The sequence below is a fragment of the Medicago truncatula genome, chromosome 3 (assembly GCF_003473485.1).
Source record: "Medicago truncatula cultivar Jemalong A17 chromosome 3, MtrunA17r5.0-ANR, whole genome shotgun sequence".
Taxonomy (NCBI): Eukaryota; Viridiplantae; Streptophyta; class Magnoliopsida; order Fabales; family Fabaceae; genus Medicago; species Medicago truncatula.
This window is the reverse complement of record NC_053044.1, coordinates 43,206,099-43,228,506: the sequence shown is the minus strand read 5'-3', so window position 1 is coordinate 43,228,506 and position 22,408 is coordinate 43,206,099. Positions and strand designations below refer to the sequence as shown.

Genomic DNA, 22,408 nt, shown 5'->3' with positions numbered 1-22,408 from the left:
TTTAGTTTTGACATTATTACTGTTGCTTTTCTTAATTTCATCTAATATTTGGTGTTGCTGCTACTTGTGCGACATAAACTCAGGGTGTGTTTTACCTTATCATACCAGATTCCTCTTTTTTTTTTTAGAGGAAATCTTACTGGACTCTAGTATTTAATAGATAGGGAATATGTATAAATTTTCACGAACGGATGATGATTCACTTAAAATATTTTATCTATAGTTGTAGGCTCATGTTTATGCTATATAATTGAGATGATGTGCCATGTTGTTAGCCCCCTCGACAAGTTTTGCATGTAAGTTTTCGACTGGGCCAAATTAAACGTTATGTTGAGTAGAAAACTTATGGTTTGTACATTATATTTCCATCAATTTTTTTTTAAGGTATAAGAACGCTGTTTGCTTATATATGTCAATTTTCATCCAATCTGTCTCCTTACTATCAACGCAAGAAGTCGGTCACCACCATCTCAGATACCAACCAATGTTGGATTACGTGGGAGTCTGCACTTTTGTGGAAGTCTCGATATTAGGTTAAGAACAACCATACAAATAGTTTGAACTTAACATTTTTCGCTAAAACATCAAACATTATAACGGACACAATTTTCTCTAACTTGTTTTTTATCAAATGAGGCTTTTATTCACTTTTTTTTATTTTTTTTATTTTTATGGTGGTTGGGGTTTGAACCCCGAACCTTGCATATATTATGCATTGTCCATACCAACCGAGCTATACTCACGAGCACGACTTTTATTCACTTTAACACTGATGGCTAATCCATGAATTTTTTGTATTGGATTTGGGGGCAACAAAACATATTCTTTAACATATTCATAAAAATACATATTTTAAAGTTTTATAAAAAATATTCTCTCAAAATAGTCCATAATATTTTTTTTTGAATAAAAAATAATCCATAATATACGATGTTTGCTTTTATATATATGATACATTTTATTTATATAAGTGTTTTTTTTTTTTTGTTGACAGAAATAATGTGTGCTTAATATTAAATAATTGATAAAAATTAGAACTAACCTTTTATTAAGTTTGATTTTTTTTTTTTATAATTTTGGGTTGAATATGTGTTTATTCCCTCTAAATATATCAAATTATATTCTTAATCTCTCTAAAAAATTCATTCAAACTTTAGTCATTTAAATTTTTTTGGCAAAATTACACTTTTAGTCCCTTAACTTAATTTTAGGTAACAGTTCGGTCATTTATCTTTTTTTAATTTCAATTTGGTCCTTTTTGTCCATTTTCATATACATTTTCAAGCTTCAAATCTAATATTCTTATGCAAACAAAGACGAGGATCATAGATTTGAAGACCGAAAGACCATAAGAAAATAAAATCATGAATTTTAAGCTTAAAAATTCATATGAAAATGGACAAAAAAGACCAAATTGAAATGAAAAAAGATAAATGACTAAACTGTTACCTGAAATTAAGTTAAGAGGCTAAAAGTGTTATTTTGCCAAAAAAATTTGTTATCAATTTGAGTCTATTTTTCCATAGAAGCATATGTCGCATTTTCCATGTGAATATAATCCAAACCCGACCGTCCTCGTAGTATGGATCTTGCATTATTCCAGGGTTCAAACCTCGGCAAAGAAAAAACAATTCAAACCCGACTGAATGCTCAAATAATCCTTAGTGTCAGGCGGGTTGATCCATTATGTCGAGCGCTACCAATGGGTATATGTCCCTTACATCCTCTAAAAAAGATAGCGAAAAAAATGATTCCTAAAGTCGAGACTAAGAGATTACGGATACAAGAATCCAAATTTAATACGTAGGATCCTTTACATGTAAGACCTATTGCTCATGCAATTTGGGATCCCCATTTTGGTCAACCGGCTGTAGAAGCTTTTACTCGAGGGGGTGCTCTTAGCCTAGTGAATATCGCCTATTCCGATGTTTATCAGTGGTGGTATACAATCGGTTTACGTACTAATGAAGATCTTTATACTGGAGCTCTTTTTCTATCCAAAGAACTAAGGATGTTATTACTTTAAATTCATGTGTTAATGTCAATATATATTATAGGTTAAGTTCAAGTCTTACTCATTTTGGTAACTCTAGTATCTCAATTTTGTGCAACAAATTATTTTTTCATAAAAAAAATGCAATAACTATTTTAATTCTATCATGTTTGCGCCATATTTAATCTCCTCATAACACCTAAAAAAATGTCTTTATTTTAATTCTTAATCTTTAATTAAAAATAAATATATAAAATGAAAGAATAAAAGAAAGATTGCATGTATTTTTTGCTAGGGAAAAAAAATACTGCACTTTGTTTTCTCTTTTACCAATTTCACCAAATAACCAAAAGAATGAAGAAAACAAAAAATATTGTTACAGACCCTACATAATAGTTTCAAAGTCTATTTCAAACATGGTTTCAGTTGCTCTTTATAGTGTGTTTGTTACGCGAGAAGTTGGGACGAGAGAGAAAGGTACGAACGAGAGAGAATGCAAAGAAAATGGTTACTGGTCACGTTTGACATATCAAAGAAGTATCGAAGAGAGAATAAATATGACTGAGTCCCACATGTTTTTTTTCTTCTCTCCAAGGTAGCGAAGAAAGTGGAGAGAGCACCCTTTAATTTCCAATTTTCCAATATTGCCCTTTTGTTTCATGTGTTTCACACACATTGTTGTTATATGTAGTTTTTGTTTCCAGACTTTAAAATCACGTACCCACTACGTTATTAAAATAAAAAATTTAGTAACTGGATCAATAGTTAACTTAATTATCTAAAATAGTTATAATTCAAATAAGGCCTACAAATAAATAAAAATAGCTAATGAAAAATTATTTTGAAGGAACTTTTCTAAAATCAAGGTTTTTTTTTTTTGTACTTTTATTAGCAATCAACACTTCTCTCTTCTGTTTCTCTTATACTAAACACTACATCAAATCTATTCTATTTCTCACATTTTTCTCTCTTCTACAATGCTTTGCATTTTCTACAACCACCAACCTGCAATTTCAACACTGCTTACAATCTCACCAGCACAATTTGGCCTCTTCATCATTCAACAAGGATTTTAACCTAGTTTTTGAGTATAAATAGAAACATAAAATGTAAGTTGAGTAAAAAAACCTTCTTCTTCTTCTTCTTCTTCTTCTTCTTCTTCTTCTTCTTTCTTCTTCTTCTTCTTCTTCTTCTTCTTCTTCTTCTTCTTCTTCTTCTTCTTCTTCTTCTTCTTCTTCTTTCTTCTTCTTCTTCTTCTTCTTCTTCTTCTTCTTTCTTCTTCTTCTTCTTCTTCTTCTTTCTTCTTCTTCTTCTTCTTCTTCTTCTTCTTCTTCTTCTTCTTCTTCTCTTCTTCTTCTTCTTCTTCTTCTTCTCTTCTTCTTCTTTTCTTCTTCTTCTTCTTCTTCTTCTTCTTCTTCTTCTTCTTTCTTCTTCTTCTTCTTCTTCTTCTTCTTCTTCTTTCTTCTTCTTCTTCTTCTTCTTCTTCTTCTTCTTCTTCTTCTTCTTTCTTCTTCTTCTTCTTCTTCTTCTTCTTCTTCTTCTTCTTCTTCTTCTTCTTCTTCTTCTTCTTCTTCTTCTTCTTCTTCTTCTTCTTCTTCTTCTTCTTCTTCTTCTTCTTCTTCTTCTTCTTCTTCTTCTTCTTCTTCTTCTTCTTTCTTCTTCTTCTTCTTCTTCTTCTTCTTCTTCTTCTTCTTCTTCTTCTTCTTTCTTCTTCTTCTTCTTCTTCTTCTTCTTCTTCTTCTTCTTCTTCTTCTTCTTCTTCTTCTTCTTCTTCTTCTTCTTCTTCTTCTTCTTCTTCTTCTTCTTCTTCTTCTTTCTTCTTCTTCTTCTTCTTCTTCTTCTTCTTCTTCTTCTTCTTCTTCTTCTTCTTCTTCTTCTTCTTCTTCTTCTTCTTCTTCTTCTTCTTCTTCTTCTTCTTTCTTCTTCTTCTTCTTCTTCTTCTTCTTCTTCTTCTTCTTCTTTCTTCTTCTTCTTCTTCTTCTTCTTCTTCTTCTTTCTTCTTCTTCTTCTTCTTCTTCTTCTTCTTCTTTCTTCTTCTTCTTCTTCTTCTTCTTCTTCTTCTTCTTCTTCTTCTTCTTCTTCTTCTTCTTCTTCTTCTTCTTCTTCTTCTTCTTCTTCTTCTTCTTCTTCTTCTTCTTCTTCTTCTTCTTCTTCTTTCTTCTTCTTCTTCTTCTTCTTCTTCTTCTTCTTTCTTCTTCTTCTTCTTCTTCTTCTTCTTCTTCTTCTTCTTCTTCTTCTTCTTAATTAGACCTATGTAATAATAAATCATGCTAATCGTATTATGTACATAATTAGACCTCAACCCACCTATGTTATTATCCTACTTTAATCGTGACTGATTGCATTTTTTTTTAATCTATAAATGTTCAATATTTTTTCCCAGTAAAAACAATAATAACTTCGCCAAATTCACTTTTGATTCGGTCACTATGCATAAACCTAGAAAGATTACTACGTAAAATTTTCTTTTAGTTTGATTATCGCAAAATATCTCAAAGTTCATGACTACGTCAAATCCTATTTTGGTATAGTTATTGCATAAATCTAAAAGTCCATCATTGTACCAATCCCTCTTTTAGTTTGGTCATTGCATAAATCTTAAAGTCAATAGTTAGACTAAATTCTCTTTTAATTCAATCATCGCAAGCATTTTCTAATTAGATTGGCTACCAATCAAACTCTGTTGTTTTTGGATTTCCAAACTGTTGTATTTGGATTTCCAAATTCTATTATCTACCGAAGTTGCTACTAGGTTGAGTCACGACCAGGTCGCTCTCTTTAAGACGTTTCGTGGCACTGCCCAAAATTGTGCAAGGCAGACTATCAACCACGCCGCCTCCAGGATAAAACAAGCTCAGCTACAACTGTTCGATTAACTACTGCACTGTAGAAAATCGTTCGAAAATTACACCTCCAAATATGGTACTAAGACAACTCTTTACTACTGAAACCACTTTAATATGGTATTGTTACTACTCTGTTATGATGCTGAGACCACTCAAATATGGTGTTAATACCATTCTAACTTTAAGTTCTCCAAACTATCAATATGGTACTACGACCACTCAAATATGGTGATACCACCATTTCTCCTCAAATAAAAAATATTGAACTACTTTTTATATATACCGTTAAGATCATTCTTAATTCCGACGGGACATTGTTATTCCAAATAGAGACTATGATCTTAAAAGTACTATTTATTCTGAAGGGACATATATTATCGCAAGGACTATGTTTTAAGACCATTCTTAATTCCGAAGGGACATTAAACCCAAAAGGGACTATGGTCTTAATAACACTCTTAATTCCGAAGGGACATAAAGGAGTAGAAAAAGGAGAAGGACTTGTCAACACAAGTCGAAGGAGGGAGAAGAGAGGAAAAACACAGGAAGCATCAACTGTGAATTTCGGTGTGTTTTTGAACTAAGTGGAGTCCTCTATTTATAATGGATAAGGATCAAAAGAAACAAATCCACAAAAGTGGAGGAAACAAACTATTATATTTGAATGAATGAAATATAATAATAATTAAATTATTATTCTTATCACAACCATCATAAGCTAAATTTATGGAAAGTGATATTCTCGAATAAAATAATAATTACTATTATTTTTATCATTATCAAGTATTTAAAATTAAATACCACAATTTAAACACTACTAATATGTGTGTTCTATTTTATGTGAAATCCCCACACTCCAACATCACATCAATGCTCCAACAAACTCATTATAATCGATTCTTCGTACTCAAGATCTTTTTCATTTGTCCAATCAACAATATATTTTTATCAAAATTCATCATTACAACAAATATTTCTTTAAAAATCAACCAACAAAACAAACATTTTCTATCATAAAACATTGTAACTTTGAATTCTTTATCGCATAGGAAGATATGTAGGGGCAATTGATCACTCTTGTCAATCATAACAATAAAAACTTTTTTTTTCTCTACTTAAACATGCTACATTTTCATTCAAAATTTGAATTTTGATATACATCTAATAAATAAAGGGGACATAGATATTTTATAGTTAACAATAATATTTTATAGTTAACAATACCAATTGAGCTAGGCTCACGAGGACACTACATGCGCATCTATATCTTTCTTATTTATCCTAGATATAAAAGTATTTTAGATCTCACATTATTTAATGTTGCCTGATATTTTTAACCTTGCCAACATTAGATTTCTAGAACTTCGTAATGAAATATTTTTATTTTAACCCCACTATAGGCCAGGTGAGGTTATATATCTAAAGTAATTTGCTTGGCATGCAGATTTTTTTTATAAACATTTTGAAGTCGTTTTTTTTTTTATTAAACCAATTATATTTATAATGATTCTGTTAGGCTAGAAATTTGTGGCTTTCACATTTAAGTTTTGAAGTATATTTTTTTTTTAATGAAAAATCATAATATATGACATTAGAGATAATAATATCTTAATATCCGTTGTAAATAGGTTTTCAAGTAAAATTCGTAGTATTGTTACAAAATAATGCTTACAACAGACTCTTGTCAAACAAAAACATGGACATGTCACGAAAAATCCATATAAATGCTACTTAAAGTCAAAAGAGAGTTGATCGTAAAAAAGAAAGTCAAAAGAGAGTTTTATTTATTTATTAAGGGAAGTTAAAATGAGTTGAAATGATGAAAAATGTAGTATGTTTGTTACATGCATAACCTTCAACCCTAAACCGTGCATCAATCCAATTATGATTTACTATAGAATTGATTTGTTTTAACTTTCAAAGCTGATTTAAAATTAGAAATCAATTGTGGTTGTTGAGCCGATGTTGGGATGCTCACCACAAGATGTGTCGACGGTGTCAAAGTTCTTGAGCCTTTTTTTATCCTTTGAAATATTTTGCTCCATATTCTCTTGGTTTGGCTTGCGAGGATTGGTCAATACAGTGCATCAATATTTTAAGGTTGATGCACTTAGTGGACCAAACATCACACGTAAAATAAAGAAAGTTGTGGACCAAAACACTAAAAAAAGGATCGATGACTTTGGCCGTTGTCACAACTTGTGATGCAGCAACAATAACATGTGTACAATAATCACAATCGAGCGCTGATTTCAAACAGAGTGTTGAAGGATGAATTAAATTTTAAGTTTGGTTGTTTGAGGAGCTCGTAACTCTATGTTTGAACAAAATTGATGAAAAGTTTAAGTGCTTTAACAAATCATAAATGTTAATGCACATGTAATTGATTAAGGTTATCCATGTAAGAAAACCTACTACAATTTTTATCTTTGCTTTTTTGTTCTTTTAACTTTTTGTTGCATTTACGTGGATTTGTTGTGGTCTGCCGATTTTGTTTGTTTGTCCCTTAAGCACAAGTCAATAGCATCCGAAAATGCCACTTAGTTTAGTTTGGCCAACCTCAGGTTCATGAGAAAGCGTAGTTTCTATTGCAGTGATTATCAATCAAGTGCGTCAATATGTTGGAAACCCGAGTGTTAATTGCAAGCTTATACTTGTAAACAATCCTCAATCCTCTAACGCAAACCAAGGCATCTTCTCCTTTGATGCATGCACTATGATAACCTGACATTGGCGACAGTGGCGGAGCTAGGAAATTTATGGAGCCTGGGCGAAAAATTAATCGTAAATTCACATGTGACATAATATATAAACAATCATAAATCGATTTTTTTTTATTTTACCTAAAAAAAATCAAAATAAATGAAGTTTATCATTTTATCAACAAAAGGACAATTTAAAATAGGGTTATTAATTTAAATTAACCACGTAATATACGTGAAGTCTGAAAATTGACCCTGTAATTAAATAACATGTATTCTGACCATGTAATTCGAGATTTTTATTATTTATAACCTGTAATATACGCGAAGTCCAAAAAAGCAACTGAGAGATTGAATTTTTTCATGATTTTCCAGCGGCGAGTTAAGAACGTTAAAATATGGCTTTAACAAAAAAATTATAAATTTTCGACAAACGACAAATTAATTATGAATTTTTAAAGTGTCAAAAGCTCAAAAAACAAAACAACAGAAATCTCGATCTATAAATCAAATTTTGAGCTCATTATTTGCAAAGACATCTATAAAAATACATAAAAGGGATTTGTAAAGTTTCATAGCATTTCGAAATCGTTTAAATTTATTTTGATTTTTCAACTGAAACGTGCAAAATTGAAATTTTGTTCCGCGTAAGCGTATACTCACAAGTCAAATTTAGTTCCCTAATTTTGTAGGCATGACTAGAACATGATAAGGAACATTCACAATGAAATTTTGTAAATTTTAAACGAGATACAAATTAATTATAAATTGTTTAAGAAATTCATAATTATGAGGGAATAAAAATTCATAATTAATTTATCCCTGGTCGAAGAAATTTAATTTTATGTAAAGCTATATTTTAACGTGCTAAACATGTAAGAAAAAAATAGTGAAAAAATTCAACATTTAGGTCACATGTTTAGACTACACGTATATTATAGGGTGGTCAAAATTAAATAAGAAGAAATTCAAGTTACAATGTTAGAGTATATATTTTGTATTTTATTGGGTCATTTTTCAAACATAAAGTATATTAAAGAGTCAATTTGAACAATTAACCCGTTAAAATAAGAGAGATGAAACTGTCAATAGTGTGTCAAATAAAATTTCAAGACCTATTTACGTGTGACAATTTTCAGATTGCCCAAATTTTTCTTTTTATAAATGTGTTAATGGGCTTTTGGGTTGAGTCTAATGTGCAAAAATTATCGACCGAGCCCGGGCGACCGCCCGGGGTCGCTACACGGTGGAACCGCCCATGATTGGCGACATGTTTGCTTTATGTGAGAATAACATACAATTGTCTCTCAATGTTCCGCAGAAAAGTATGCCTATAGAAGAAATTAAATGGCCCCTCGATCGAGATATGACACTTTCAAATCGGTTTGTGGAAGAAATTCTTGTTGACTATTTTGTTGTCATCTCTAAGCTTCAGAATCCCTGTTCATCCCAATTTCGCACGTAAAAGCTAAACGAACCAACTCGTATGTAAGTTCATTTTTTTTTCCCTTCAGTTGGCAATATCTTGCTATATGAATGTCTTGAAGTATCTTTTATAGGAAAATATATTCCTGCTCATGAAATAATAGATTTATCTTTTAAAAAACTTTATTCTTTGAAAATTTCAGAAATATCCTAACATGAGAGTATTTTAAAGAGAAATATTTTTGACTTTATGTCAAATGACTATGATTTCAACGCTTCAACTAATAAATCTTAATTTTTCTCTCTATTTAAAAAAAAACGTTGAATAAGAACGATTGATCATAATTGTCATTATCCATTTTATTGATTAAGACAATAAAGTGAAATGCGTACTAATCATGATAAATGCTATGTATGTTAAAATCAAATTTTTTTTTTGAACAGGTTAAAATAGAATATATTACCAAAACAATGTGTCATTCCTAGCACAATGTGTGCCAAGGAAGAACAAAAGAGTCAAACAATATTTACAAAACGGAAAGCAAAAAACGACAATAGCAAGAAAAGAAATAACAACTAGACAGTGCCCAACATTGCAAACGGACTAAGCCACCAATCATCAAAATTGAAGGGAAAATCAACAAATTTCGCCTTCAACCATGAATAGGAAAGCAACTTAATTTTGTCGACTAACATCGTTATCGAGCACTCTTTACCATTGAAGATCCTGTTATTTATTTCTTTCCAAATTTCCCACACAATAGCAAACCAAATCAAAAGCGAGATAGATTGCCGCACCTTAGAGCCACCACCGCGTAAGGTGAACTGATTAAACTTTAAAGTGATCCGTAGCATAATATGAGAGGACCGATGATATTCCAATCCAACAACAAATGATTAGAAGTTTCCAAGGATCCAGACATGCCAACACACATGCAAGAATCATTATTTAAAACGCCGCGCTAAAGCAGATTATGTTAAAATCAAACTTGATTATGTTTGATATGAGAATATGATATATCCGTGTTCTTGCTTCCCACATTTTTCTTAAAAATAAGTCATAATATATCAAAATCATAATGACATATTTTTTTATGTAAAAATTTATTTTAAATCCTTAAACATCTTAACAGATTTGATAACATTTTCCATTAATTAATTAACCAGCCCTAGCAGTAGTACTTTATTCCTCGGCCCCAAAAACAGAACAAAGTTTGTTTTATCCAGTCACACTCACAGTCACCGAGACAAACATACAAAGATGAATGAATGAATAATGATGCACATTGCGCACCCCTCACTCAAACATTCTTCATTCCTATGTACTTCTCCCTCACAATCACAACCCCTTAAAGCTTAAATAATTACACCCTTTACTTTCACTAATCAACACTTATCTGAACTAATCTCGTCTTAATCACTTCGGAAAAAGTAAGTGTAGATCTCGATCTCCGATGCCGTCACGGTGGCAGTTATTACTTCTCTTCTTACTCTCAACAACAGTCACATCCACAATGCCGGTTCAAACCACCTTTTCTGTAAAGCTGTTTCACCGATTCTCCGAAGAAATGAAACCGGTTCAGGTTCAAACCGGTGACTGGCCAGACCGGCGCACCTTGCACTACCACGAAAAGCTTCTTAGAAACGATTTTCTCAGACACAAGATCAACCTCGGTGGTGCTCGCCACAAGCTTCTGTTTCCTTCTCAAGGTAGCAAAACGATGTCGTTTGGAAATGACTTTGGCTGGTTACATTACACGTGGATTGATATAGGAACACCGAGTACTTCGTTTCTTGTTGCGTTGGATGCTGGGAGTGATCTTCTTTGGGTTCCTTGTGATTGTATACACTGTGCTCCTTTGTCTGCCAGTTTCTATTCCAATTTGGTATGTGCATTAACTCCTAAACTTTAGGGTTTGTTTCCATTAACTTATTTGAACTTATCTACTCGCATAAACACTCGTGACACGGTTAAGGAAAATACTTGCATAGGTTTGAATGAAGTTTTAGATTCTAAGGTAAGAGTTGGTAACTGGTTTAGCACTTATTTCCAGTAATTGATTGGCAGGTGCTCCTTCACATATGGGGCATTTATTATGCAGGATAGAGATCTGAATGAGTATAGTCCCTCTCGTTCGTTATCCAGCAAGCATCTATCATGCAGCCACCGGTTGTGTGATATGGGTTCAAATTGTAAAACCTCGAAGCAACAGCAGTGTCCGTACACGATTAATTACTTATCAGATAATACATCAAGTTCTGGATTGTTAGTTGAGGATATATTTCATCTTCAATCCGGCGATGGCAGCACATCTAACTCTTCTGTTCAGGCTCCAGTTGTTGTCGGGTATGTGGACGTCCCTTTGCCTGATGATGATGTTACTCTTGAAAATGTATCTCCCAGTCCTTTAACTGACATCAATTTTGTTGAATGCAGGTGTGGTATGAAGCAAAGTGGCGGTTATTTGGATGGCACTGCTCCGGATGGTCTCATTGGTTTAGGACCTGGGGAGAGTTCAGTTCCAAGTTTTCTTGCTAAATCAGGATTAATTCGTGATTCTTTTTCGTTGTGCTTTAATGAAGATGATTCTGGTAGATTATTTTTTGGTGACCAGGGATCAACCGTGCAACAGTCTACTCCATTCTTGCTCGTGGATGGAATGTTGTATGAAATCATCTACATTTAATTATTTTACAACCTTATACTACAATAATTTAGAAAATGGTCACTTGCTAATTATGATAAATTTTCTGCTCAGTTCAACCTACATTGTTGGAGTGGAGACCTGTTGTATTGGGAACTCTTGTCCTAAAGTAACAAGTTTTAATGCTCAGTTTGACAGTGGAACATCATTTACGTTTCTTCCTGGTCATGCATATGGAGCAATAGCTGAGGAGGTACTTTTGTCTTTTGAATTCATGATTGTAAATCTCTTCTCTGGCTATTTATATGATTTATTTATTTATTACAGTTTGACAAACAAGTAAATGCTACAAGATCTACCTTTCAAGGATCTCCTTGGGAGTATTGTTATGTACCCAGGTGAATTTACTCGATAGATCTCTGTCTGTCTCCCCCACCACACTTGCTAAAATTTTCTTGTCTTTCTGATATTTTTTTTTTTGTATTTTTTGTATTTTTGAAGCAGTTCGCAACAGCTGCCTAAGATTCCCACATTGACACTCATGTTCCAACAGAACAACAGTTTTGTGGTCTATAATCCCGTGTTTGTATCTTACAATGAGCAGGTGGGTGTGGATAAGTAGTTCCTTTTTCTTAAGAGGTTTTATCATAAATATAGATTAGTTATTTGGAACCTGTTAATTGAGAAACACTTCCCTTACATGGAGTCCAATAGAAAAAAAAGTGGCAACTGTTTGAACTTTTATTTACAATGCGAGCAATGAAGAAATTTATTTTTCTTTTGTTCTACATTGCAAGAACAAAATAGAATTTTTATCAAACACATTATTACATTCATACCCATGATTTCACTGCCATCCTCTTTACCAACTCCCAAGCTTCAAATTTTATCCTACATTCATACTCATTACTGGGGGCCGGGGCTACATTGGTTTGAACTGCTCGAATCTTTGTAGTTTGTACTCATAATCATCTTCAGGCGGCCTATTGTAACAGTAAATTTGAATTGTAACAATTTTTTGTTACAAAGGCGGTGCAACAATAATTTTACTGCCTTGTGAAAAAGATTATATTTTTCTAGTTGCATTGCATTCTTGTAACATGTTTCCGTTTTCAGTTAGCTGTTTTAGAAATAAGGCAAATGGAAAAAAGGCCATTCTCTTGTAACAGATGTATCTAAATTATAAAGACTTGTTGTTTTTATGCAGGGAGTTGATGGATTTTGTTTGGCAATACAGCCAACTGAAGGGGGTATGGGAACAATTGGACGTAAGTTTGCATATTTCTCTAGAAAAATATATTGATTGTGCCCCTATTATTGATTCTGGAGAGAAGAATATTCTGATCATAAATCTGATAAAATTATTTGCAGAAAATTTCATGACGGGATACCGGTTGGTATTTGATAGGGAAAACAAGAAGCTAGCATGGTCACACTCCAATTGTGAGTCATTTTATTTCTCAATGAAACATACTAATTCATTTTTTTTTTAATAAACTATGGGTATATATCCCCTTGTCACGTGCATCCAAAGAATGAAGGATGCCATGACTTTGAATTCATGTGTTACTGTCAATATATATATTTTAGCTTAAGTTGGAATCTTACTCGTTTAGGTAATGAAGCTGTCTCCTTAGTTTTCTTTCCCATTTAGTGATATTTGATGCAAATGCTTTTTCTATCCTTCACTCTCCCTCTCTTCCTTTGACTTACACCGTCTACATGATGCATCTGTAGGTCAGGATCTCAGTCTAGGTAAGAGGATGCCCCTCTCCCCTCCGAATGGGACATCGTCAAGTCAGCTGCCTGCAGATGAGCAGCAAAGAACCAAAGGGCATGCAGTTGCTCCAGCTGTTGCTGTAAGGGCTCCTCAAAAACCTTCAGTTGCTTCATCTCAGACATCTTATATGATTTCATACTGGCGACATTGGCACTGCCATTGGTTGCTTCTATTTCATCTTCTGTCGGTCTTTTACTAAACATTTTCATGTTCTCATTATTTATAGTAGCCTGCCTAAAAAGCGTTACATGTGTATCTAAATCTGTCTGTTTTGGCCTTAGGTTTGTAAGTAATTTAGTTCTTACTCCATTTAATGCTGCCTGTTATTTTTAACCTTGTCAGCATTAAATTCCTAGAACTCATAATGAAACATTTGTACCTTAACCCCCATTCTAGGTTGGGTGAGGTTATGTAAATTAATTTGCTGGGTATGAAGATTTTTCCTTGTTAACATTTTGAATTCATTTTTTTTATTAAACCTATTTTATTTTATAATTCTTGTGGACTGAAATATCTGTGGCCTTGGCATTTCTATTTTCAAGTATTTTTATGAAAGACCAGAAAATAGGATGTTTAGGGAAAATAATATCTTTTGATATTTGTTGTAAATAGGTTTCCAAGTAAAATCTGCAATATTGCAATGACCTACTATGATCAGGTTGTATATAGGCTGGGTAATCTCAGAAGACCCACTCAAATTGACCTGATCCTACCCTAAAAACCGGGTTGGGCTGCCAAATCGGGTAAGTCCTGATTCTAGAATCTGAACTTGAGCGGTGCGGTGTCAGTTAGGTATCAGACATGTCGATCATAAGCTTTTTGCCACTGTCTCCTGTCCTGTCTCATGCAAGGCTTATTTATTGTTCCACTTCCACCCAATCTCCGTTGAACTACCGTTGAGCCTTAAGCAACTTTCTGCTGTCGTTGCTTGTTGTTTTGTGTTTGTTACGGAATGAAGTATTAAATTGTTATAAATGTACGTGGGAGTAAAAGTTATTTATTTGAAAGCAAAACACCAGGGGAAAATATTATTACATGAAAAAACAATATTTATTTTTAAAAGTTGACAAATTTAATATTAAACGGAGGGAGTCCAGCTTACGATGAACTAAGGTACAGTGTTATTTCAAAGATGTGAGCTTGTACTAATCCATCTTCACCAATTTCGTATTGCTGTCATATTCTCTGACTTTCAAGGAGGCCAAGACGGATCATGAACTAAATCAAGAATGGGATGCGTTAGAAACAAAAAAAATAAAAATGGAGAAATATATTCATTTTTTAATATGTTGGTTCTTTGGACCAAACAACACCATGCCTCCTACCAACTGCTCTCTGTATCTACAGCTATTTCATGTTGTCTATATTTTAAACTAATTTTTTATGAAATATATGTTGGCGTTGATGTATTGTTGTTATATGTGTAAGTGCTGGATCATTGAAAAGGGAAAGAAACTAGACATTGAAAAGGATCCTAAGACTGTAAAAACGTGAGTAAGTGGATTCAAACTCTACAGTAAACTCTTCACTTCTGGTAAAATCTCTTTTAAACATGCTTCTGAAGACCCACCATATCGACCAGCCACAACGTGTTATACCTTTTGTTGTAGCTTCCTTCCCCGTTTCCTTGTTAAAGTTGCTCATTTTTATAATAAAAAACCAATAGAATCTATAATCCAAAAGCAAGAAGAATTAAAGCACACAAAAAGATGTCAATGCTAAGCCTTTTCCGTCCTTCAAATATTGGATGAGTCTTATATAATTTAGAAACAAAAAATTGCATTTTATCATGTGTCCACATATGACATATCAAGTTTCTAAAAGCAACAGCGATCAATTGATTGCCAATTCTTACCATGAAAATCAAAGTTCTATTTTATATCTCACAATGCACCAGCTAGATAGATTGACAAAGGTCAATTGCTGTCACTCATTCTAGAATTGTTCTAAGCTAAACACGTTTATTAGAGTTCTAAGCTAGGCGGAAAAATGTTGTATTTTATTGATATATGCAGCACTAATAGTTTTTTAAAACTTTTCTTAATTTGTCTATACTGTTTTATTGACATAGTTTTGGTTCTTTTCACAAACTATTATATGTTGGGGGTGGTATGGGATGCATGTTTCTCCACTCCGTATTCATCCACTTTTTGTTGCACTCTTTTATTTCCTTACCTTTTTCTTTTCACTCTACTTTGTTTTCCAAAAGTGATACCGAGTGCTTTTGTGTACGTAGTTTCTACGTTGATTGCAAAAAGCTATTGCAACGGATTGCTTAAATTATTTAAATTGCTTCTTTTGGTTAATACTTCATAAAGAGAAGCCGTTGAAATCAAATGTTAACTTTACAAAAAAGGTATAATGGAAGAATCATTGATCCCAATTTCAAACCGCTAGATACAGACGCCATTCAATTTTGCATGTGTTTGGTTGATGGCTAATTAATGACACATTTTTCATTGTTTGATACCTTATTGGTAAACCACGGCTACCATGCATGAAACATATAACTTCTTCATGGCTAAGCTAAGGTTTTGTTTAAGATTCCTTGATAGGTTAATTTGATAAAAAAAGGAATGTCATTATCAACAGGCAATCACTCTCTTTTGCCAAAGTAGCTAGTGTTACTCACAACTCACAAGGACTTTCATTTGAATTTAAAGTATAAAGTAAATGGCTTTGATTTGAAGTTAGATTTAATCAAAGGTAAAAGATTCATAGCCGTTGTAATATCAAGCATGACCGACCCTTGTCCCATTGATTTCTATTCTGAATTGTGTCACCATCTGATAGTTGTTCATTTAGTAATAAACAATTTCCTTTATTAATCATTATTCTTCAATTTGGATTGAAGCCTCAATCAAAGAGTTCTCATTAGCTGTCACTTGTTATACCAATTTTTATTCCCTAATAAACAATTAATGTTGTCAAATGTCAACCGAATATACACCATATTGAAACAGTGCAATAAAATTTTACTCTTTCTTGAACTTCCAAGTATAAAATTTCTCCATTAAGTAGTTATAGCCATTACTTTCATGGTGCCCAAAAAAGGCTCTTGTACACTTTTGAAACTGGGGGAAATTACCTTTCCACTTCTCTTTATGAATCTGATAAAAATGACTTTATAAGTTGGCCCGTGTAAAAAAGTATAAGGGAAGTAAAAGAAGTTTTAAGATAGCTACATTATTTAAAGATCATTCATTATAAGGCAAGAAGGAATCTTTTTTATGTTTTGCATGAAAGTTCCTTGCAATTTCTTTTTTTTTTTTGGAGCCCCCTCCCTTTGTTCTCAAATATAAAGCTCACCTCCGCCATCCCCACAAGGCCATAACTAACATACACTCTTACTAATTATCAAATTTTCTCATCTCAGCTTCCCTCTAATATCACAAACTCAAGAACTTTCTCAGCCTTGAATTGTGCTCTTGTGTTTTGTCCATATACATTGGCATTGACAAGTTGATAAAAAACTTTTTTAAAATTTAAAGTATAAGCCATTTGTGGTTGTGAATCAAAATATACACAAAAATGGGAGTTGGAGGCACTTTAGAATACTTATCTGATCTAATGGGAAGTGGCCACCACCATCACAAGATCAAGAAGAAAAAGCAATTACAGACCGTAGAGTTGAAGGTGAGGATGGATTGCGATGGTTGCGAACTTAAGGTCAAGAAAGCCCTCTCTTCAATGAATGGTAGGTTACATTTTCTCTCTATTTATCTTTCTCTATATAGCACCGACACTTCATATTGATGGTGTGTCCACTGCCTTAAATAATAATCAGTGTGTCATTATGAATGTCGTATCTGGTGTCGGTGTTTTATAACTTTCTTGCATTATATATATGGACATAGTATGAAGTTAATTATTTTTTTTGTGGTGATGCAGGAGTAAAATCAGTGGAGATAAACAGGAAACAACAAAAAGTAACAGTAACGGGGTATGTGGAGGCAAATAAGGTGCTAAAGAAAGCAAAGTCAACAGGAAAGAAGGCAGAGATATGGCCTTATGTGCCATACAACATGGTGGTTCATCCATACGCTGCTCCTTCTTATGACAAGAAGGCTCCTCCTGGATATGTAAGGAGATTGGAAACCACTGGAACTGTTAGAGCATATGAAGAGCCACACCTCACCACCATGTTTAGTGATGAAAACCCAAATGCCTGCTCCATTATGTAGATGATAAGGAAAATAAAAAAAAATGGTTTTTTTAAGCACAGTGATGTAGATTTTCTAGTAGGTTATTATGTCAAAATAAGAATGTAGTAGTTTAATTTATTGTTTCCATTTTGAAGTATTTGTTAATCTATAATGTTGTTGCCAGAACTCTTATTTGATGACTTCTCTTCTTTGACTTCTTTTTTCTACGTTAGCTGTAGTGGCTCATCTTCAACAATTAAGTGTATGTTTGGAATAACTTTAGATTTGATGAAATAATGGTGGCACCGTGATTTTGCCAAACTCGATGCAAATCAAAACATCCAAGAAGTTTGGATTAGGACCTATAATGAAGACATCTTACAAGTATAAGAATTTTAAAAATCACTCACTTTGTCGGATACGAATGAATACACATGAGATACTTCATGGATGAGTTGAAATATTGCGTTAATTGGTAGAGATGCACACAAGATACATACACATGTTTTAAAAGTTAAAACTATTACCTTTTACAATTTTTTTTGACACATTAAAACAAAAGTTAAAAAAATATCGTTCAAACAAACTTTATATTTGGTTGTACGATTTGAAAGTTTTTAAATCCTCTTTCTCGCTAAACTTACCGTCTATTTTAGTCTTCTTTATCGATAAACATATCTTATCGATAAACAATAACAATGTTTTTCTTTTAAGTGTTGTTTCTCTTTTATAATTTTTGTTCGGATCACATATACTATTTGGAGGCTGATTGCAATAGACATTGTAGTTTCCTCAAAGTTTGTCTCTTCCTATACAAATAATTCTGAAAAATATTATTCACCATTAGTTTGCAATTTAGTTATATTTTTGAATCCCAATCTCATTCAACCACTCTATAACCTAAAATATCTACCTCCTTAATGGATGGAAAAACTTGGTGTCAAGCATTTTGAGACTTCAAAAACTCACCTTTATCGATAAGAATCGCTAGATTTAGAAAGAAAAAATTGATCTCTTTAGATCTAACGATTTTTACAATTATTACAATGTGCACTACTGCAGGAGATTGACATTCACTTAAGCATCCAACATCCAAAAAGCTTGTAATATTAAATAAATTCTAGTTAGATAGATCCCTAAACCTTAAAATAATTGTAACCCAAATAAATAAGACACAATTCATTGCATAGTAAAAGTTGAAACATGTCATGGAGCTGTAATAATAGAAAAAGGGAGTGCTAATAACAACTCCTATAAAGCTCTAGTTATTCTAGAAAAAGGGCCCAAGAAGAGAAATCCCAATTCATTGCAGAATCATCAACCAACCAATAATCAACGAAACTAAAGTTAACTCCGATCAATTCTCCAGCACCGGCCACAACGTTCCACCGCACCTGTTAAACCCGATACTCATAATGGAATCGGATTCTCCAAGATCCGAAACCCAAACGGACCCTCTCATCAACCCCTTAGACGAACTCTGCCACGATCTCCACTCTCTCCAAGACCTAGCCAACCGCGGCGCGTGGCGTTCAATCATCGACAAAGTCGCACGCGCCAGAGCCCTCTCTCTTCTCCAAAAGCCTCACGATCATCTCACATACCTCGCTTTCAACGCACTCGCATTCACAAAACTACGTCGTTTCAATGAAGCTTCTTCAGAACTCGATTCTGTTGAAGATCTCGATAGTTCCCATTACCGTTACGAAACCTACCCCAAAGTCTACCCTAACCGTGTTGGATCCATGGTTCCTTTCTCACTTCGATGGCTTCATGCGTTAATTCCGATCAAATTAGGGCAACGTCAACAAGGAATTGATCGATTGTATAATCTTCTAGATTTCGTGAGGGAGAAGATTAGGATTAAGGAAGATGATAATTTAAGTGCTTCTGTTCGTGTATGGCGAAAAAGAGAGGTTTTTGTTGTGAATTGTATAATTGGGCACCATTTGAGTCATAAGGAATTTGGAGTGTGTTTGAGTTTGATAAAAACACTAATTTCGCGTGATCCTGAAGATCCATTTTTGATTTCGCAACTTGGGTATATTCAATTGCAAACTGGTGACTTAGAAGGAGCGAAAGATTCGTTTTTGAAAGCTGAAGGTGATGGGAAGAATCATGGGTCGTTGAGTGAGGTTGAGTTTAAAAACCTCGCGAATAGAAACAAGGCTTTGATTTATATGGTTGGGAAGGATTATGTATCTGCTGTGAGGGAGTATGATGTGTGCATTGAGAGGGATCATAGTGACATAGTTGCTTTTAATAATAAAGCTCTTTGTTTGATGTATTTGAGGGATTTGTCCGATTCGATCAAGGTGTTGGAAAATGCTCTTGAAAGGGTTCCTACTGTTGCTCTCAATGAGACTATTGTTGTGAATTTGTGTAGTATGTATGAGTTGGCTTATGTTAATCATTCTGATATTAAGAGAACGCTTAGTAGTTGGATTGCTCGTGTGGCTCCTGATGATTTTGATTCAACTTGTACTCGTACATGATGAGAAAAGGTGGTTTCTGTTACTTTCTTTTTGGTTTCATATTTAATTTTGTGTTGCCTGCAATTGGCATGCTTGTAATGTATGGTGATTTTTGTTTATTGATCCATTAATAGGATGCTACATTTTCATAAGTGAGTTCAATAAATTATAAGCTCAAAGTTTACTTCTTCTTTTCTTTTTTCGGATCATTACTGGTAGTCTATACATGTGTCTTAATGATAGAATAAGATTGTCATACTTCATTGTATCCCCTTGTACATGCTCCCCTTGTGAGGGGTGCAAAATAACCAAGGTAATCAAAATTGGGGGGAACCGAACCTATGGCCAGTCCAATTGACACCAATAACTGGCCTGCAATAGAACAAGAGGAAAACCCGGTAAGCCGGATGAAAACCAACAAAACCGGCGGTTGAGCCGGTTAAACATGTTAGACCTGTTTTTTTATTTCCGATTTCTAAAATTTGAAAAACAAGATTTATATGCTTAAATCGTCACCTTTATATTCTTTGGTTACAAAGAGAAAAAAGGAAAACAAGTAAAAAAGATGATAGTTTAGTTGAGTTGAGCTGAGTTGAGTTCTATGCTCTGTTGTCAAAGCGGAAATACGGCGCGGCGCGGCCACCCCAAAATTTGACGCGGCGCGGGGTGTGGGCACATAGCGGGCGCTATTTCGGTGACGCGGACACTAATATATTTAATATTAAAATACTATACTGTTAAAAAAAATTACTAAAATACCTTAAACATTACTCAAAATTCATGAAGTATTCCTAATTTGAAATAAAAGTCACAAGTCTTAAGCAAAACATAAAACATGTTTGCAAAAAATACTAATAAAATTCAAGGAAACCGACACTTTAAGCCTCTAAAGCTTAAAGTAACAAAACTGCAAAACATTAACAATTAACAAGTTCATCCTCCCAATTAACAAATTGACAAATTAACAAATTTTGAAATCAAGAGATGAAGAGAGGAGAACAAAGATGGGTTCTGAGATGATGAGACGAGGAGATGGATTTTTTTTGTTGGTACGATGAAGAAGTTGAGTTTGTGGCTGTGTATTTGGTTCTGGTGGAGAAGAGTAATAGTTAGGGTTTTGAAAATTACAAAAATGACCCTTAAAACGGTTTTAAATGAAGGGAAATCTAGTATTTCACACAGGGTTGTCAAAAGCGCCCACTTTGACCCGCATTGCGCCCGCTTTTGCCCGCAATTGCGCCCGCTTCATCCGCTTTCTCCAAACGCTCCGCGTTGGAGTACTGTGTCGCGCTTTGTTGTTTTTGGCCGCTCCGCGCCGCGTTCGGCCGCTATTGACAACAGAGGTTCTATGATGCTTAGGTACGAAATACACATTCCGATCATCATGTTTTAGAGATTTATTTTCTTTGTCCACCGCATATGCCATTTTCATCAAATGCAAGAGAGATAATTGAAATACAATTAAAAAAATCAAAATATTTTCTGCCGTTTTTTTCAACGTTTGCACATTTTTGTCGTATTCACCTTCCTGAACCAACTGAGTAAAAATAGGCACGGTACAAGTTCGTATCTAATACGGGTACTTCACCATTTTAGAAGTACCCATGCTTCAAAGTTCAATTTAGTTCACTTTAGTTTAGTTTAGTTCAATTCACTTTAGTTTAGTTTAGTACAGCTCACTTTGGTTTAGTTTAGTTCAATTCAATTGAGTTCAGTTCAGTTGAGTTGAGTTCAGTCACTTTAGTTCAGTTCATTTCACTTTAGTTTTGTTGACTTTTGTTCAGTCTAGTTCAGTGTAGTTTAGTTTAGTTAAGTTTAGTTCAATTCAGTTAGGTTGAGTTTAGTTCAGTTCAGTTGAGTTCAATTAAGTTGAGCTTCGTTGAGTTGAGTTCAAACACTTTTGTTCCGTTAATTTCACTTTAATTTAGTTTAGTTGACTTTTGGCTTTAGTTTAGTTTAGTTTAATTGAGTTGAGTTGAGTTGAGTTGAGTTAGGTTGAGTTTAGTTCAGTTTTAGTCTAGTTGATTTTAGTTCAGTTTAGTTTAGTTCACTCTAGTTCAGTTTAATTTACTTTACTTGACTTTAGTTTTCACTTTAGTTAAGTTCAGTTCAGAAACGGTCCGACCGCGGTTGACCCATAAGTACCCATGCTTCAAAATTCAATTTAGTTGAGTTTAGTTGAGTTTAGTTCTTTTTAGTTTAGTTGAGTTTAGTTCTTTTTAGTTTAGTTTAGTTGAGCTGAGTTGGGTTGGGTTGAGTTAGATTGAGTTGAGTTCAGTCACTTTAGTTCAGTTCATTTCACTTTAGTTTAGTTTAGTTGACTTTAGTTCAGTTTAGTTCACTGTAGTTTAGTTTAGTTCAATTCAGTTAGGTTGAGTTTAGTTCAATTGAGTTGAGT

General features: G+C 33.5%; 3 protein-coding genes across 5 annotated transcripts; all 3 read left to right on the top strand.

Moving 5' to 3' along the window:
• Positions 1 to 10,166: 10,166 nt before the first annotated feature.
• LOC11419127 (aspartic proteinase-like protein 1) lies at positions 10,167 to 13,855 on the top strand. 3 transcript variants are annotated; one of them, XM_024777705.2, is made up of 9 exons: positions 10,167 to 10,852; positions 11,035 to 11,313; positions 11,404 to 11,631; positions 11,726 to 11,864; positions 11,939 to 12,009; positions 12,113 to 12,215; positions 12,819 to 12,879; positions 12,983 to 13,054; positions 13,349 to 13,855. In XM_024777705.2, exons 1-9 carry the CDS (start codon positions 10,773 to 10,775, stop codon positions 13,588 to 13,590), a joined length of 1,275 nt encoding a protein of 424 aa, XP_024633473.1. In that variant the 5' UTR covers positions 10,167 to 10,772; the 3' UTR covers positions 13,591 to 13,855. The 3 variants fall into 3 exon arrangements, with proteins under 3 accessions (XP_024633473.1, XP_024633474.1, XP_003602006.2); XM_024777706.2 differs by having other exon boundaries at positions 10,377 to 10,852; positions 11,069 to 11,313; XM_003601958.4 differs by having other exon boundaries at positions 10,430 to 10,852; positions 11,069 to 11,313; positions 12,116 to 12,215.
• A 2,800-nt stretch (positions 13,856 to 16,655) lies between these two features.
• Positions 16,656 to 17,736, top strand: LOC11433789 (heavy metal-associated isoprenylated plant protein 23). Its single transcript, XM_003601957.4, has 2 exons — positions 16,656 to 17,088; positions 17,283 to 17,736. Exons 1-2 carry the CDS (start codon positions 16,923 to 16,925, stop codon positions 17,573 to 17,575), a joined length of 459 nt encoding a protein of 152 aa, XP_003602005.1. The 5' UTR covers positions 16,656 to 16,922; the 3' UTR covers positions 17,576 to 17,736.
• Positions 17,737 to 18,814: 1,078 nt separating this feature from the next.
• LOC11413300 (trafficking protein particle complex subunit 12) lies at positions 18,815 to 20,205 on the top strand. Its single transcript, XM_003601956.4, has one exon. It carries the CDS (start codon positions 18,952 to 18,954, stop codon positions 20,029 to 20,031), a length of 1,080 nt encoding a protein of 359 aa, XP_003602004.1. The 5' UTR covers positions 18,815 to 18,951; the 3' UTR covers positions 20,032 to 20,205.
• Positions 20,206 to 22,408: the final 2,203 nt, after the last annotated feature.